The sequence below is a fragment of the Giraffa tippelskirchi genome, chromosome 2, assembly GCF_054371585.1.
Source record: "Giraffa tippelskirchi isolate mGirTip1 chromosome 2, T2T-mGirTip1v1.2.pri, whole genome shotgun sequence".
NCBI classification, from domain to species: domain Eukaryota; kingdom Metazoa; phylum Chordata; class Mammalia; order Artiodactyla; family Giraffidae; genus Giraffa; species Giraffa tippelskirchi.
The window spans coordinates 170,187,921-170,205,248 of record NC_137276.1 but is presented as its reverse complement, the minus strand read 5'-3'; the positions used below and the strand labels follow the sequence as shown (position 1 = coordinate 170,205,248).

The window sequence follows — 17,328 nt, the reverse complement described above, 5'->3', positions numbered from 1 at the left end:
TGCTTGCTTGGCCTGAGGTATTCCATTACTGGTGCCTATAGGCTGATGGGTGTAGCCTAGCTCCCAAGGCTAATAAGCTGAACAGAGAGTGAGCAGCAATATTGAGATTTAGTTTGAATTATCTTTGGAATATGTCCTTCCAAAACTGCAGAAAATTTTCTTTAATCCAGTCAGCTTTAAGCAAGAGAATATGTGGTTTGCAAAGTTATCATTTCTGTCTCTACCCTCCTGAAAATCTTTGGGAATGATCTGTTCTGATATCCAGAGTAACACATCTCCTGTCCGTCCCTTCGGCACAGTGAGGAACGCTCAGCGGAAGCATATCCTGGCAGCCCATCAGATCATCCACAGGCACACAGAGGACATGCTCAAGACGCATTTTGTTGAGCAAGGGCAGACATCAGACACTGAGCTACTTGAGGGAGAAACTGAAAATGAGCAAAATACCTAAGGTGAGTTTGATTTTTCATTTGGAAGGGAGCAGGAGGACAAGCAGCATCATAGAGCTCTGTGCTGTGCTCTAACAATCATAATGTGGAAAATGAAGCACTCCCATTTAAATTGGTGCATTTCATGCATCTGTTTGACAGGCCTGAAGCAGTTACTGTTTAGCAAGGTTTCTACTACAAATTTAAGAAAAAAGTACCCTTGTGCTTTCTGTCTGTGGCAGCCCACACTGAATGCGGGAATACAGTGGGGAAAATATTGGTGCATTTCATCTTGGTTATGGAATCTGCTATTGAAACTGTTAGTTGATAGGACAGCAGTTAGACTGTTTTGACCAAAAAACAGGACTTAAAACTATTTTTGTAGGTTTTGTTAGCAAATGACTATACTCTATCACAAATAAAGCTACAAAATATGTTTGTGTTATTTAAAACAAAAACCTTGTTCTCATGAAATTAGATGAAGTACCCCTATCGCTCTGAGCTGGCTGCTCAGCACGGCATGAGGCACAGCCTGCCCAATTCGAGCCCTGATGCCCTCTACAGTAGCCACAGGCCAGGTCTTAGGTGCACCTAACATTCATACTCACAAGATGAACACAGGCCATGTTTGGTATGATTTGAGTATCAATCTCAGAAAGCCATAAGGCCCCACAGCTTCCAGCAGCATAGCATCAGGGGTCTCTCTTTCTGCAGGAGCTCTTGCTGAATCCACACAGAGGACCATGTATCAAAATCCTTTAGTCCCCATGTTACAAAGCTCAGGTGCAAGGAAAAGAGCTTCTTCACCTTGGGTGGGTGCAGAAACTGCCTTGGTTTACATGCCCTGGGACCAGTCTCTCTCATAATAATTGCATTGGCATAGTTTTCAGGGTCCCCCGAATGGATCTGCCCAGTTACAAAAGTCAGCACGCTCAGGAAACCTCAAAATTACAGTTTCCTGTTAGGTATTAATAGTTTATTTAAAATCCCTCCCAGTCAGATGCTAGTTACTAATTGGGTCATTCTCACCTTAAGTAATGTTGCTTACATGTGCTCAGTCGCTCAGTGGTGTCCAACTCTTTGCGGCCTCATGGACCATAGCCCGCCAGGTTTCTCTGTCCATGGAATTTTCCAAGCAAGAATACTGGAGTGGGTTGCCATTTCCTCCTTCAGGAGATCTTCCTAACCCAGGGATCGAACCCACATCTCCTATGTCTCCTGCATTGGCAGGCAGATTCTTTACCACTAGCACTACCTGGGAAGCCCAGTGTTGCTTAGTGACGTAGTTGACACATACACCACCTTATCAGATTACTGGAGAACAGAGCTAGAGAGTTCAGAGTAAAATTTTCATGAGAAGGGGAACAAAGTGAACCTTTACCTGTAATTTTTCCCTTAACCCTCCCATGGTAAGAGGCACACTGTTTGCTATTTTACCCTCGAGGGTGTACTATCAGGTTAGGGAAGGCACTAAGGCTTAGAGGGCAATCTGAACCTGGCATCGAGGAGGTTTGGGTGTTGGCAGCCTACTACTAACTGTATAATCTTACACAAATAATTTCCTTAAGGTTTACACATGAACATGTGATCAAGAGGCCCTCTGCAGGGAAATCTATTGGGACCTTAAATCTCAGAGGCTGATGGTAGGAAGGGTGAGATGAGGGAGCAGTTAAGAAAGACCAGAGAGAAAACAGATAAAGAACTCTTAAATACCAAACTATGGCTGTAAATTACAGCATAAAATCCTTTGTTTTTCATTAATAATGAAATAACCTCTGAAATCATTGAAAATATAAACCATATATTTACATGTAATGTTATATCTATATAATAGTTATATAATATAAATTCAAGAATCAAGGCATTTTGCCTAACTTATTATTGTGTTAAAAATCAGCCTTAGAAGCGCAATTCCTCCATTGGGTCCCTTGGATCTCTGCCTATCCAGTTGATGTTTGAGAGTGAGTGAAAGAATCTGAGCATGCACTGGGAAGAACTCAGCTGTAAGGTATTGCCAGCCAGTGCTCCAGGTGGATGAAGGACTGAGTGCTTTGGTCTTGAAACAGTGATCTGGGCAGCATATCATAGCATCCTGTGGATGTATAAAGACCCAGTTTTCTGGTGGAAGATCGGATATGGTGAAAGGGAAAGTCGCTCAGTCATGTCTGACTCTTTGTGAGTCCATGGGATTCTCCAGGGAGGTGATGAGGGCTGACTTAAGGCAATAATATAAATTATAACAATGAGCCGAGACATACCACTGAGACAGGATGGTGGAGTAGAAGGACATGAGTTTACCTCTTCTTATGGAAACATCAAAATCACAACTAACTGCTGAAAAAAACCATCGACAGAAAAACATTGGAACCTACCAAAAAAGATACCCTGCATCCAAAAAGACAAAGAAGAAGCCACAATGAGATGACTGGAGGGGTGCAATACAATCAAATCCCATACATGCCAGATGGGTGACCCAATAACTGGAAAATAATTTTACCATAGAAGCTCTCCTACATGAGTGAAAGATCTGAGCTCCATGTCAGGCTCCCTACCTTGGGGTCTGGCAGTGGGAGGAGGAGCCCCCGAAAATCTAGCTTCAAAGGCCAGCAAGGTTTGATCAGAGAAATTCCACAGGACTGGGGGGAACAGCAGCTCTATGTGTGGAGGGTGCATTCAGGGCCTCATGACTCACAGTGACCGAAGGGAAAAGCAGTAACCTATAAGAGACTGGGCCAGGCTTATCTGCTGGTACTGGAAGGTCTCCTGCAGAGGCGGGGAGCAACCGCAGCACACTGTGGGGATAAGAACACTGGCAGCAGTAGTTCTGTGGAGTACTCATCGGTGTGAAGCTCCTCGAGGCTGCCATTTTCTCATTGAGACCTGGCCCCACCCCACAGTTCGTAAGTTTCAGTGTGGGTGCCTTGGGCCAAACAGCCAACAGGTCAGGAACAAAGCCCTACCCATCAGCACACATGCTACATGTAAAAGGATGAAATTAGAACACTCTTAACACCATATACAAAAATAAACTCAAAATAGATTAAAGCTCTAAATGTAAAGCCAGACACTATAAAACTCTTAGAGGAAACAAAGAATACTCTTTGGCATAAATTGCAGCAAGATCTTTTTTGACCCACCACCTAGAGTAATGAAAATAAAAATAAATGAAACATAATTAAAAGCTTTTGCCCAGCAAAGGAAACCATAAATGAGACAGAAAGACAACCCTTAGAATGGAAGAAAATATTTGCAAATGAAGTAAGTGACAAGGGATTAACCTCCAAAATATACAAACAGTTCACACAGCTCAGTATCAAAAGCACAAACAACCCAATCAAAAAAAAAAGGGAAGAAGGCCTAAATAGACATTTCTCCAAAGAACATATATAGATGGCCAATGGCCAAGAGGCACATGAAAAGATGCTCATTACTAATTATTAGAAAAATGCAAATCAAAACTACAATGAGATTATCACCTCACACTAATCACAATGGCCACCATCAAGGAGTCTACAAAACAGTAAATGCTGGAGAGGGTGTGGAGAAAAGGGAACCCTCTTACACTGTTGGTAGGAATGTCGGTTGGTGCAGCCACTATGGAAAACAGTATGGAAGTTCCTTAAAAAATTAAACATAGAACTACTCTGTGATCCAGCAATTCCACTCCTGGGCATACATCCAGAGAAAACCATAGTTCAAAAGTATACATTCACCACTGTTCATTAAAGCACTGTCTACAGTAATCAAGGCATGGAAGCAACCGAAATGTCCATCGACAGACGAATGGATAAAGATGTGGTTCATGTATACAATGGAATATTACTCAGCCATAGAAAGGAAAGAAATAATGCCATTTGCAGCAACATAGGTGGACCTGGAGATTATCATATCATGGAAACTCAGACAAATCATCATGGTATCACTTACATATGGAATCTTTTAAAAACGATACAATGAAACTTATCTACAAAACAGAAACAGACTCACAGACTTAGAGAAAAAAATTATGGTTACCAGGAGGGAGGGCTGAGAGGGATAGATTAGGAGTTTGGGACTGACATGTACACATTGCTGTATTTAAAATAAAAAGCCTTTCCCTAAAAAAAAAAAAAAAAAAAAAGTAGCAGGAGAAAGAAAAGTATGGTACTGGCAAAAAAAAAAAAAGAAATATAGATCAATGGAACTAGATAAAAAGCCCAGAAATAAACCTGCTCCTGTGGTCAGTTAATCTACAGCAAAGGAGGCAAGAATATACAATGGAGAAAAAGCAGTCTCTGCAGTTAGTGGTGCTTACTGAACTGGATAGCTACATGTAAAAAATGAAATTAAAGGATTCTTTAACACTATACACAAAAGTAAATTCAGAATACACTAAAGACCTAAATGTAAGGTCAGATACTATAAAACTCAGAGGAAAACACAGGCAGACTACTCGGACATAAATCACAGCAATAACTTTTTCAGTCCATCTCGAAGAGTATTGGAAATAACAAAAATGGATAAATGGGAAATTAAACTCAAAGGCTTTTTGCACAGCAAAGGAAACCATAAACAAAACAAAAAGACAACCCACAGAATGGGAGAAAATATTTGCAAGCACTGCGACCAAAAAGGGATAGGTTTCCAAAATTTACAACCAGCTCATGAAGCTCAATATAAAAAAACTCAATCAAAAAATAAGTTATGCTTATCAGTGAGGAACAGTGGTGGAGGAGGGATAAATTGGGAGTTTGAGATTGACATATATATATATGTATATACACACACAGACACACTGCTGTATTAAAATAGGTAACCAACAAAGACCTATTGTATAGCACAGGGAATCTGCTCAGTACTCATAAAAACCTACATGGGAAAAGAATCTGAGAAAGAATAGATACGTAAGTATGTATAACTCAGTCACTTTGCTGTACACCTGAAATGTACACAATACTGTTAAGCAACTATACTCCAATATAAAATAAACAAATTTAAATAGTAAATCAGCCTTAATGTTAGAGTAGTCACTATTTCTACATGCAAATTTAATAAGATTAATAATTATTCTCATAATAGGTGGCTGAAAAGCTGAGCAGTGCTTTCACAAGCTTTATAAGACCAGAGGGACAAAAACGAGTCAAGGTTGAAACCCTGGTGAACATCCTCCATTTAGGCTGGGGCTCCACAAGGCTGTGCCCCAGTAGAAAGTGTTCATTAGAAGTAACCATCCTTGAATAGACTACAGTTTAGCTTCTAATCACCTGAATGATCCCCAAAACCCTCAGTTGCACAAAATGAATTTAAAAGATCCTTGATTCCTGTTGCCTCAAAGAAATTGTCAGAAAGAAAACTTAAATTTTCCTTGGAGAAAGTTGGCATCATCCTAGACCTCAATTTATTTTCAGAATTTTTCATGAACAAGTTCCAAACACAAGGATATACAGGTACATGAAGGATATACAGGTACATGACAACTTAAACAAGTAGCAGAAAGTACAGATAATAGAAACAAACCTAAAGGGATCTAAAATTGGAATTATTAGACTTTAGAATAACTATGCTTACTGCTATACACTTCTAGCCTCTAGAACTGTGAGAGAATACATTTTTGTTGTTTAAACCACCCAGTGCATGATATTTTGTTATGGCAGTCCAAGCCAAGACAGATTTTGGTACCAAGAGTGAAGCTGCTGTAACAATACCTAAATGTGTGGAAGCAACTTTGGAACTAGACAATGTGTAGAGATGGGAAGATTTTTGAGGTGCATGCTGGGAATGTGGATATTAAGGGCAATTCTGGCCAGGTGTTAGATGGAAATGTGGTATGTGTTACTGGAAACTGGAGGAAGGGCAATCCATATTATAAGGTGGCAAAGAACTTGGCTGAACTGTGTTCCAGTGTTTTGTGGAAGATAGAACTTCTAAGCAATGAAACTGGATATTTAGCTGAGAAGATATCTGTGCAAAGCGTTGAAGGAGCAACTTGGCTCCTTCTGACTGCTTTTATGGTAAAATATGAAAGGAGAGAGATAAACTGGAGAAGGAATTGTTAAGCAAAAAAACAAGGATTTGTAGATTTGGAAAATTCTCAGCCTAGCCATATTTCAAAAAGTGAGAAAGTCCATTCTGAAAAAAGAATTCTAAGGGTATAGCTGAACAACTATCTAATAGAGTCTATGGAATTGTAAGAGTAGGAACACTGCCAGTTTGAAATGAAGAAATGGATACACTATGAAATGAAGGAAGGCTGTCAGACTTGTTGGGTTTGACAGGGTTATGCAATAGAGCCGTTAGGCTGCAAATGTGCACCGTTATGTAAGAAGAGCGAAAACTAATGCTGAAGGCGATTCAGAGCTTATCAACCACTGCTTCAGTTTCAACAGGTCAGATGGCCTCTGCCCAGAACTGAAGGACAGGACTTCCTATGGCACCCTACCTGGATCCCCAAAGTGGCCATGGAGATGGGGGACAGCAGAGCTGGAGGGATGGGGCCACTCCCAGAGCCATGGAGTAATGCTGCCATCCCAGTGGACCTAGAAGGCAGGACATTGCACCAAAGGGAATTAAGCTCAAGCTTTAAGATCCAATAGAATTTGTCTAGCTAGGCCTTGGACTTGCTTGGGACCTGTTATTCCTTTCTTCCTTCTGATTTCTCCCTTTTGGAATGGGAATATCTTTCCTATGCCTGTCCCACCACTGCACTTTGGAAGTGCATAATGTGTCTGGTTCATAGCTGGAGAGGAATATTGCCTCTGGAAGAATCATACCTTTGAGTCTCACTCATTTCTGATTTAGATGAGAATTTGGATTTCAGATCTTAGAATTGGTGCCTGAATGAATTAAGACTTTGGGGGCTGTTGAGATGGAACGAATGTATCCTGCATGTGAGAAGAACATGATTTCGGGAGGCTTAGGTGGAATGCAATACAGTAAACTGTGTCTTCCCAAAATTCGTATGTTGAAGCCCTAACCTCCTGTATGATGTCATTTGGAAATGAGGACTGTGAGATAGAATTAGAATTAGATGGGACATAGCAAGAAGGCAGCCATCTACAGCCATGAAGAGAGTTCTCCCCAGAAACTGATCATGCTGGCACCTGATCTTGGACTTCAACCCTCCAGAACTGTGAGAAAATAAATTTCTAATAACTAAAACAATCTTGAGAAGAATAAAGCTAGAGGTATCATAACACCCTGATTTCAAACTATACTACAGGGCTACAGTAATCAGAACTTTATAGTCCTGGCATAAAAATGGACAAATGGATCAATGGAAAAGAACAGAAAACCCAGTAAATCTACACTTATATGGGCAATTAATCTACAACAAAGGAGGCAAGAATATACAATGGGGAAAATGCAGCTTTTTCAATAAACAGTGTTGGGGACAGCTACACAGAAAAGAAACTGGACTACTTCCTCACACTATGCACAAAAATAAATATAAGACCTGAAACCATAAAACTTCTAGAAGAAAACATAAGCAGGATGTTCTTTGACGCTAACCTTCATTTTATATATATAAAGAGAGAGAGAGGCACAAGGGAACCAAAGCAAAAATAAATAAATAGGACCACATCAAACTAAAACTCTTTTGCACAGTGAAAGAAATTATCAACAAAATGAAAAGGCCACATACTGAATGGGCAAAGACATTTGAAAATTTATACATATTTGCAATACATTTGCAAATTTATAAATATATATATTTACATACATATAAGGGGTTAATATCCAAGACATGAAGAAGTCACATAACTTAAAAAAAAAAAATAATAGAGGATCTGAGTAGACTTTCCAAAATAGACACACAGATGGCCAACAGGCACCTGAAAAGATCCTCAACATCAATAATCAGAGAAATCAAAACCACAATGAGGTATCACTTCATATCTCACATTTGTCAGAATGGCTGTTATCAAAAAGACCACAAATAACAAGTGTTGGTGAAGTTGTGGAGAAAAGAGAATCTCATGCACTGTCAGCAAGAATGTCAATTGGTACAGCCACTATGGAAAACAGTATGGAGATTCCTCAAAAAATTAAAAATAGACCACTGTATGATCCAGCAATTCCATTGCTGGTATTTATCCAAAGAAAATGAAAACACTAATTAGGAAAGGTATGTGTACCCCTATTTTCATAGCAGCAGCATTTACAATTGTTAAGCTGTAGAAGTAACATAAGTACCCATTAGTAAATGAATGAATAAAGATGTGGTAAATATACACAGTGGAATATTGCTCATAAGAAAGAAGGAAACTTTGCCATTTGTGACAACATGGATGGAACCAGAGACTATTATGCTAAGTGAAATAAATCAGACAGAGAAAGAGAAATACTGTCTGATTTCACTTACGTGTGAAATCTAAAAAACAAAAGGAAACAGAAAATATAACCATATAGAAACAGAGTCATAGCTACAGAGACAAACAGGTGGTTGCCATTGTTTCCAGAAGGGAAGGGGTGGGTGGGAGAGAGAAATAGGTGAGGGAGATAAGAGGTACAAACTTCTAGCTGCAAAATAAATGAGTCACAGGTATGAAATATATAGTTTGGAGAATATAGTCAATAATTATTTTATATCTTTGCATGGTGACAGATCATAACCAGACTTATCATGCTCATCATTTTGACATGTGTAGAAAAATCGAATCACTTTGTTGTGTAACTGGAACTAACATAATTTGGTAGGTCAAGTATACTTTAAACACAAACTCAGAAAAAGAGATCAGATTTGTGGTTACCAGAGGTGTAGGAGGAAAAGGGGAAATTGGATAAATGCAATTAAAAGGTATAAACTTTCAGTTACGGTAAATAAGTACCAGGGATGAAATAAACATGATAAATATAATCAACATTGCTGTTTGTTACATATGAAAAAGAGTAAATAATAAGAGTTCTCATTTTAAAAAGGAAAGAAGAAGAAAATATGTTTCTGTTATTTAAGCTACCTAGTCTAAGGTATTTTGTTCTGGCATCCTGAGCTAAGGCACTTAGTATGTTCAAAGAAATGAAAGTCAATATTGAAATTTTTAAGAGAATAAGAAATGACTTAAAAAAACAATATATAGCAGATTTTGAAGAAAGCAGAAATTCTAGAATTTAAAAATATAGCAGTCAACATTAGAAACTCAAAGAGCAGGATATATACAGCTGAAGAGAAAACTAGCAAAGTAGAAGATCAGAATAATTTATGTAGAAAGAATCAGAGAGCCAAAGAGTTGGAAACTACAGGAGAGGATAGAGGTAGGACAACTTAATCCTTGGGAAGGGACAGAAGGATAGTAGGCGTGGACTACTGATTCAAGAACTGTGACTTCTAACAGAAGATATGTGTTGAGAAATTATATAAAATATGAATTTTCTGAAACTGATAAAAGCCAATGTTTAGAAGGCTTCTTAACCTGGAGTAGACAAAAAGAAATCTATGTCTATATACGTTTTAATATGACTACTGAAAAGAAATCTTAAAAGTGTTGAGAAAGAAAAGATGAATTACCTTCAGAAGAGCAACAATTATGCTGACAGTTAACTTCTCACCCGAAACAAAAACAGAAAAATAATGGAATGATATATTCAGTATGCTTAAATGGTATTAATAAAGTAGAATTCTATACCTTGCAAAAATATTCTTTGAGAATGACAGTAAAAAGACATTTTCAGATAAGTGAAACAGAAAATTTGTCACTATGAGATGTTCTTTAAGCAGAAGGAAAATTGGCAGGCTGGAGATAAATGAAGGATTAACATATGGATAAATATATATTGACTGTATATAACAACAATAATAAGAAACAGCAACAATGGCAGCAACTCAGTTACACAACAATAGCAGTATGTAAGTTAGAAAGGGCATAGATGGATTAAATTATCCTAAGGCACTTGCTTTGTCTAGGAGGATAAACGTATCATCTAACATGACTGATAACTCAAGGAAACATTTTATATCCTTTAGGGTAACTCCTAAAGGATGCTGAAAACATGTGTGACATTTAAACCAATAGAAGAAAATGGAATAAACAAAAAACATTCAATGCAAAAGGAGGACAGAAAGGAGAGAAAAAGGAAACAGAACCAATAGAAAGCACTGAATAAAATGATAGGTATTTATCACTGATTTGTCATTAATTACACTAAATGTAGATAGATTAAATGCTCAAAATCGATTTGTCAGACAATTAAAAAAAACTCAATTGTATACCTAAAATTTTATGAGACATATATAAAGTCTAAATACTCAGAATGGTTACAAAAAGAGTAAAAGATACCATGAAAACATCATCCACAAGAAAGCTGATGTAACTATATTAATAACAAAGAAGGTTTTAAGCCAGAAAGCACTTATTAGAGCAAAAGAGGGACACTTCAGGTTTAATTAACTGGGAAGGCAAAGTGATTCACAATTTTAATATATCTAGTAACATGGCTTTTTTGGAGGAGGCCAAACTGCAGGGAGGGAACACAGTCCCACCCATAGCAGAAAACTGGATTAAAGGTTTACTGAGCATGGCCTTGCCCACCAGAGCAAGACCCAGTTTTTCAGCCAGACCCTCCCATCAGGAAGCTTCTATAAGCCTCTTATCTTCATCCATCAGAGGGCAGACAGAATGAAAACCACATTCACAGAAAACTAACTAATCACATGGATCACATCCTTGTCTTAACTCAATGAAACTATAAGCTATGCTGTGTAGGGCCACCCAAGACAGACAGGCCATAGTGGAGAGTTCTGACAAAACGTGGTCCACTGGAGAAGGGAATGACAAAGCACTTCAGCATTCTTGCCCTGAGAACCCCATGAATAGTATGAAGAGGCAAAAAGATAGGACACTGAAAGATGAACTCCCCAGGTCAGTAGGTGTTCAATATGCTATGGAGAAGAGCCGAGAAATAGCTCCAGAAAGAATGAAAAGATGGAGCCAAAGTGGGAACAGTGCCCAGTTGTAGATGTGTCTGGTGGTGAAAGTAAAGTCCGAGGCTGTAAATAACAATACTGCGTAGGAACCCAGAATGTTAGGTCCATGAATCAAGGTAAATTGGAAGTGATCAAACAGGAGATGGCAAGAGTAAACATCAACATTTTAGGAATCAGTGAACTAAAATGGATGGGAATGTGAGGATTTAATTCTAATGACCGTTACATCTACTACTGTGGGCAAGAATCCCTTAAAAGAAATGGAGTAGCCCTCATAGTCAACAAAAGAGTCCAAAATGCAATACTTGGGTGTAATCGCAAAAACAACAGAATGATCTCTGTTCATTTCCAGAGCAAACCATTCAGTATCACAGTAATTCAAGTCTCTGCCCCAACCACTAATGCTGAAGAAGCTGAAGTTGAATGGTTCTATGAAGACCTAAAAAAACAATGTTGGAGAGGATATGGAGAACCTAGAAAGCATATTAAAAAGCAGAGACATCACTTTGCCAATGAAGGTCCGTCTAGTCAAAGCTATGGTTTTTCCAGTAGTCATGTATGGATGTGAGAGTTGGATCATAAAGAAGGCTGAGTGCCGAAGAACTAATGCTCTTAAATGTGGTGTTGGAGAAGACTCTTGAGAGTCCCTTGGACTGCAAGGAGACCAAACCAGTCAATCCTAAAAGAAATCAACCCTGAATATTCATTGGAAGGACTGATGCTCATGTTGAAACTCCAATACTTTGGCCACCTGATGCGAAGAGCTGACTCACTGGAAAAGACCCGGATGATGGGAAAGATTGAAGGTAGGAGGAGAAGGGGACAACAGGATGAGATGATTCAACGGTATCACCGATTCAATGGACATGAGTTTGAGCAGGCTCCAGGAGATGGTGAAGGACAAGAAAGCTTGGTGTGCTATAGTGCACTGGGTGGCAAAGAGACGGACATAACTGGACGACTGAACAACAACATGATTCTAGGAAATGTTAATCTGTATCAGGGACTGATATACTGAGCAGAGGAAAAAAAAAACATTAACAAATGGAAGATTTGAGATACATAGTTAAGAAACTTAAATGGGCATTTTAGAATACTATACCCAGCAACTCCAGGATGCATATTATTTTTAAGCACGCATAGAACATTTGCAAAAACTTATTATATACTGTGTCATAAAACAGGTATCAACCATTTCAAAGAGTTGAAATCATGCCTGTGTGTCCTCTGATTTAAAAAAAAGCAATGAAACTAGAAATCAATGACAAGATAATTGTAATATGTTTGGAAATTAAGAAATGCACATGTAAATAATCTGTTCAAAGGAAGTGTCATAACAGAAACTAGAAAATATTTTGAGTTGAAAAATGACAAAAATGCTATGTAAATATCCAGTTTGTGAAATGCTGCTGATGTGTTGCTTGGAAGGAAATTTGTAGGCTTAAAGGCATTTATTAGAACAGAAAAGATGAAAATAAGATTAAGTATCCTTTTTTAGAAGTTAGAAAAAGAAATTAGATGCAAAAAAAGTAAAAGGAAGGAAATTAAATTAACAGAAATTAAAACAGAAAATAGACCTCTTCTGATGCTGGGAAGGCTATAGTAGGTAGCTGCAACAATTAGAAAAAATAATTGATATATTGTAAGTGTCATTTTTACAAGACAGGGAAAAGCTGTGGAAATAAAGGGGACTCAATGAACTCAAGGGTAGACAGGAAAGAGTTCTTCCTAAGTGATCTGTGATCACTGGCCATTTATTCCCCCTCTGGGCATTGGTAACGACTAGACACAAGACTTTACTAGGGGAAACAGAAACCAGCAAGACTTTTAAAGAGTCTATGGTGGGGGGTGGGGGGGTATGGATTGGAATCTAGAGGAGCCCCAAATGTAAGGCCGATTTTCCCCCAGAGCTTTAGGGTTTTGGTAGACAACTCTTTTACTAATGGAAAAATGTTTGGATCTATCATGTGTTATTTACCTAGCTGTGTTAATGTGATCCTCACTCAGTCTTGAGGATTTAATCATTGTTAATTCATGTTCCATGATTTTTTCTTTGGTCAGAAATAGCAGAATATCTACATTGCCCTATGACTCTGATGTTCGATGGCTTAGCAATGGTAACACTGTAGTGTGATTTTTTTTGAACTCGAAACAAGATTGAGATTTTTCTAAGAAAGCTACCCTCAACGACTATCATGGAATACTGAGTGACTTTGGAATCAGCTTTTGCTGCAGACTTGGTATTATTTTTTTAATGAATCCAACCTAAAATTACAAAGTAACACAGCTTATATGCAGAATTTATACTATAGTAAAGTCATTTCAGTGACAACTAACATTGTCTGAATCACAAATAATGGTAAGCTACTTTATATACTTCCCCTGCTGCAAAAGCTAAAAAAATAAGGTCTCTATTCCCATGCATATTTGCAGTGAATGTATTTTCTGAACTTAAACTATAATTCCAGGAACACTTTTGAGAGCTTGAAACAAGTGCAAAGGAAATTTCCATATATCAAAGTTATTTTAGTGTGCAATGGAAGCATGTCCACCTAACCTTCAATTGGAAGTGATTAATCTACATTGTAATGATGTGCTAAAAGGCCTTAAATATCAAGAGAAGAAGCTATTGGAATTCTGTAAGTGCCTTCCAGGCAATAAATATGCACAATTAAAAGGATATGCTTGGGCTTCCCTGGTAGCTCAGTGATAAGGAATCTGCCTGCTGATGTAGGAGACATAGGTTTGATCTCTGATCCAGGAAGATAAAGCCCATACACAATTATTGAGCCTGTGCTCTAGAGTCTAGGAGCCAAAACTACTGAGCCCACATGCCACAACTACTGACGCCTGCACGCTCTAGAGTCTGTTCTCCGCAACAAGAGAAGCCATTGCGATGAGAAACCTGCACGCCAAAAGTAGAGTAGCCCCTGCTCTCTGCAACTAGAGAAAAGCCCACATAGCAGTGAAGACCCAGCACAGTCAAAAATAAATAAAAATTATTTTTTTAAAAAAAGCATATGTTTATGGATTGAGATGAGTATTGCCAGCACCTATCTGTGAAAGACTTTTCTGAAATTGAAATATAGTTGATTGTGTTGGTTTCAGGGGTACAGCAAAAAGATTTGGTTTTAAAATTGTTTTCCATTATATGTTATTGCAAGCTACTGAATATAGTTCCCTGGCTATACAGTAAATCTTTGTTGTTTATTTATACATGGTAGTGTGTATCTATTAATCACACATTCCTAATTTATCCCTCCTTTGCCCCTTTCATCTTTGGTTGAGTTTCTTTCCTATGTCTGTGAGTCTGTTTCTGTTTTGTAAATAAGTTCATTTGTACTGTTTATTAGATTCCACATATAAATGATATCATATATTTGTCTAAAAAACATTTTCAAAACTGAAATAGGGGAAAGTCTCATTGCACATCACCATTAACATATGATCATCTGCAGTCAGTTTTAGTATCTGAACCCCAATTAATCAAAATGGTGTTCCCTAAATAAGAGTTTCATTCTTTTCTTCAGGCGACTTGTATTGCAAAAAAAAAAACCTGTAGTCAATTATTATTACTATCTTTTGAGTTTTATCGATGAATTTGTTTTCTTTCTTGTTATTTTAGTACCTACATAATATGCGCACTTTTGTATTTTGGCCCATAAAGTCTAAAATATTTACTGTCAGGCCCTTTGAAGAAAAAGTCTGTTAATTCCTATTCTACAGCAGATAAAAAAATGAAGAACTAAATATAAACACATGGATGAATCTCAAAAATAAAATAAGAATTGAAAAAAGCCAGATTAAGAAAAATCTACAGTATGAGACTATATCAAGGTCAAAATCAGCACTAAACTACTGTATTGCAGAATAGTGATTATTTTTAGAGGGTAGGGAGAGGGTTGTAATTGGGACTAAATGGGAGCTTATGGGGTTTCTTGACCTGGGTGATATCTACAGAGATTAGTAGTACACATTTATTCATTAAGTTGCACATTGATTTTTTTATACTTTCCTTTATGTGTCATGTTCTATAGTTAAAAGTTAGAAATATCTATGTGTATATACAACCATGTACATAGATGTATTATGCCTGCATATACACAGAATAACCCTGGAAAGATCAACAAGATCTTGGTAAGTAACTATAGCTGGGCATAAACTGAGGACTGGAGGTCAGACTGAAGGGAAAGAGGCTTACTTTCCTCATGTTTCTGTCCTTTTGTAGTCTCAATTTTTTTTTTTTTTTACAATGTGTATGTATTAATTTTCCAGTTATAACCCAGTTAATGTAAAGTTTTTTTAAGTGCTAGAATTTAGAAACTGAGACCCTGTGAGCTAGGAAATGTTCAGATCATGGGGCCCAAAAGCGGCAGAACTGAGCTATATCTGGACTCTGTAATTGTATCACAGTAATTTTTCAGATATGTTGATCTGATAATGGTTGTTTCTAGAAAGATGACATAATCATAAAAATTTGTGTGTGTGTTTTTTTTACAGACTATGATCTTTTTAAAGAGAAGCTGTACAAATCATCGTCATAGAGAATTCCAGTTGTCTGCCCTTCTTCCGAGATGTGCAGCTCTTAGGGCTTGTCAGTGGGTGATGCATGAGGAAACAGATTTCTTTTCTTTAAACTCCCAATGATTTAAAGTGATTTTCAGTAATAACAATCAAATGAAGGAGCTTTATTCTCTCTGGTATTTCCTAGATGCTCTACTTAAAGAGAAAATTTTCTCATGTCTCATTTCAACATTTCATTCACTACAAAGATATACTGGCTTGTTGAGTCAAATATAAATCAGTAAACAAAAAAGTTACTGAATATATCTTAAGTGGTTTTGGTTTGTTATTCAGAGTGTATTGGCATTATCTGTTAAGGTTGAAAATATGCAATCCCCATGACCCAGGATTTCACTGTCCAGTAGAAATGCCAAGTATGTGCACTAACAGGTGTGACAAGACTGCCATAGCAGTACTACTTATGCTGGCCCAGAACTGGAAATCCAAACATCTGTCTACAGAGAAACAGAAAAATAAGCCCTAATATATCCATGCAATGTCACGTCAAGTTACCATTGAGCTTTAGCTCTGAGAGGTATATTCATGAAACACCCATGGAGAGGGTGCTGCTGGAGAGCTATCTGCCCATCCCACTTGCTGACAAGAGTTGGGGTTGAATGGATCTCTCCTCATTTAAAGATCAGAAAATAGGAAAAACAATAACCAAAAGCATCCACAAAAAAATCAACATGGGACTCATGTAAAGAACTTACAAAAGAAAGTGTATGTTATGTGAACACAGAATAAAAGCCTATCTTAGAAAATATCTTACTATGGAAACAAGAAAAGCTTCAGACTATCTGTTCGGTGTTTTTAATAGGATGCAAAAAGAAATGGCCCTTAGAAAACTGAAGCAAGGATTAATAAGAACAGAGGTTAGCCCCGAATGACCGATCCTACAAGCAACTAGAATTCTTAAAGAAGAAACCAAAACAGAAACAATAATCAAAGTTATAATAACAATTTTTCTCAGCTGAAAAAAATACCGGATCATACAAACCTGAAATTTTACCTTATCTGAGGAAAACTACAACTGGGGCAACATTTTTACCTTTTTTGTTTTGTTTGCCCTGAGGATCACTGATCAACAGAAAAGTGGTGTACAATTAAGCGGCAACTGAATTTATTCTGTTCCTTTAAAAATGCTAACCCTGGGTCTTTCCTGGTGGTCCAGTGGCTAAGATTCCACACTCCCAATGCAGGGGGCCTGAGTTCAATTCCTGGTCAGGGAACTAGATCCCACATGCCAAAACTAAGAGGTTCACATGCCACAATGAAAGATTCCACATGTTGCAACTAAGACCTGGTGCAGCCAAATAAATAAATATATTTTTTAAATGCTAACATTAACTTGGTAAAGGTATTATTCACTTTTGAAATGAAAAATCAGGAAGACAAAATGAGAAGACATGAGTTGGATGATGGGAAAGAAGGTGG

The 17,328-nt window shown here is 37.7% G+C and overlaps 1 protein-coding gene and 1 long non-coding RNA gene across 11 annotated transcripts in view; one reads left to right on the top strand and one right to left on the bottom strand.

The window, feature by feature from the left end:
- Nucleotides 1–16,157, top strand: part of CFAP91 (cilia and flagella associated protein 91) — a 100,163-nt gene extending 84,006 nt beyond the window's left edge. For all 10 annotated transcript variants that reach the window (XR_014077350.1, XR_014077349.1, XR_014077348.1 and 7 more), the window contains 2 exons: nt 300–452; nt 15,829–16,157. Coding sequence is in view for 6 of the 10 variants with exons in the window: in XM_081571904.1 (XP_081428030.1) it covers nt 300–451 (152 nt within the window). In the remaining 4 variants the exon portion in view is untranslated. The remainder of the gene's footprint in view (nt 1–299; nt 453–15,828) is intronic.
- The window catches only part of LOC145538953 (uncharacterized), a 136,105-nt gene that overhangs the window by 73,081 nt on the left and 45,696 nt on the right, over nt 1–17,328 (bottom strand). The gene's annotated exons all lie outside the window — the stretch shown is intronic.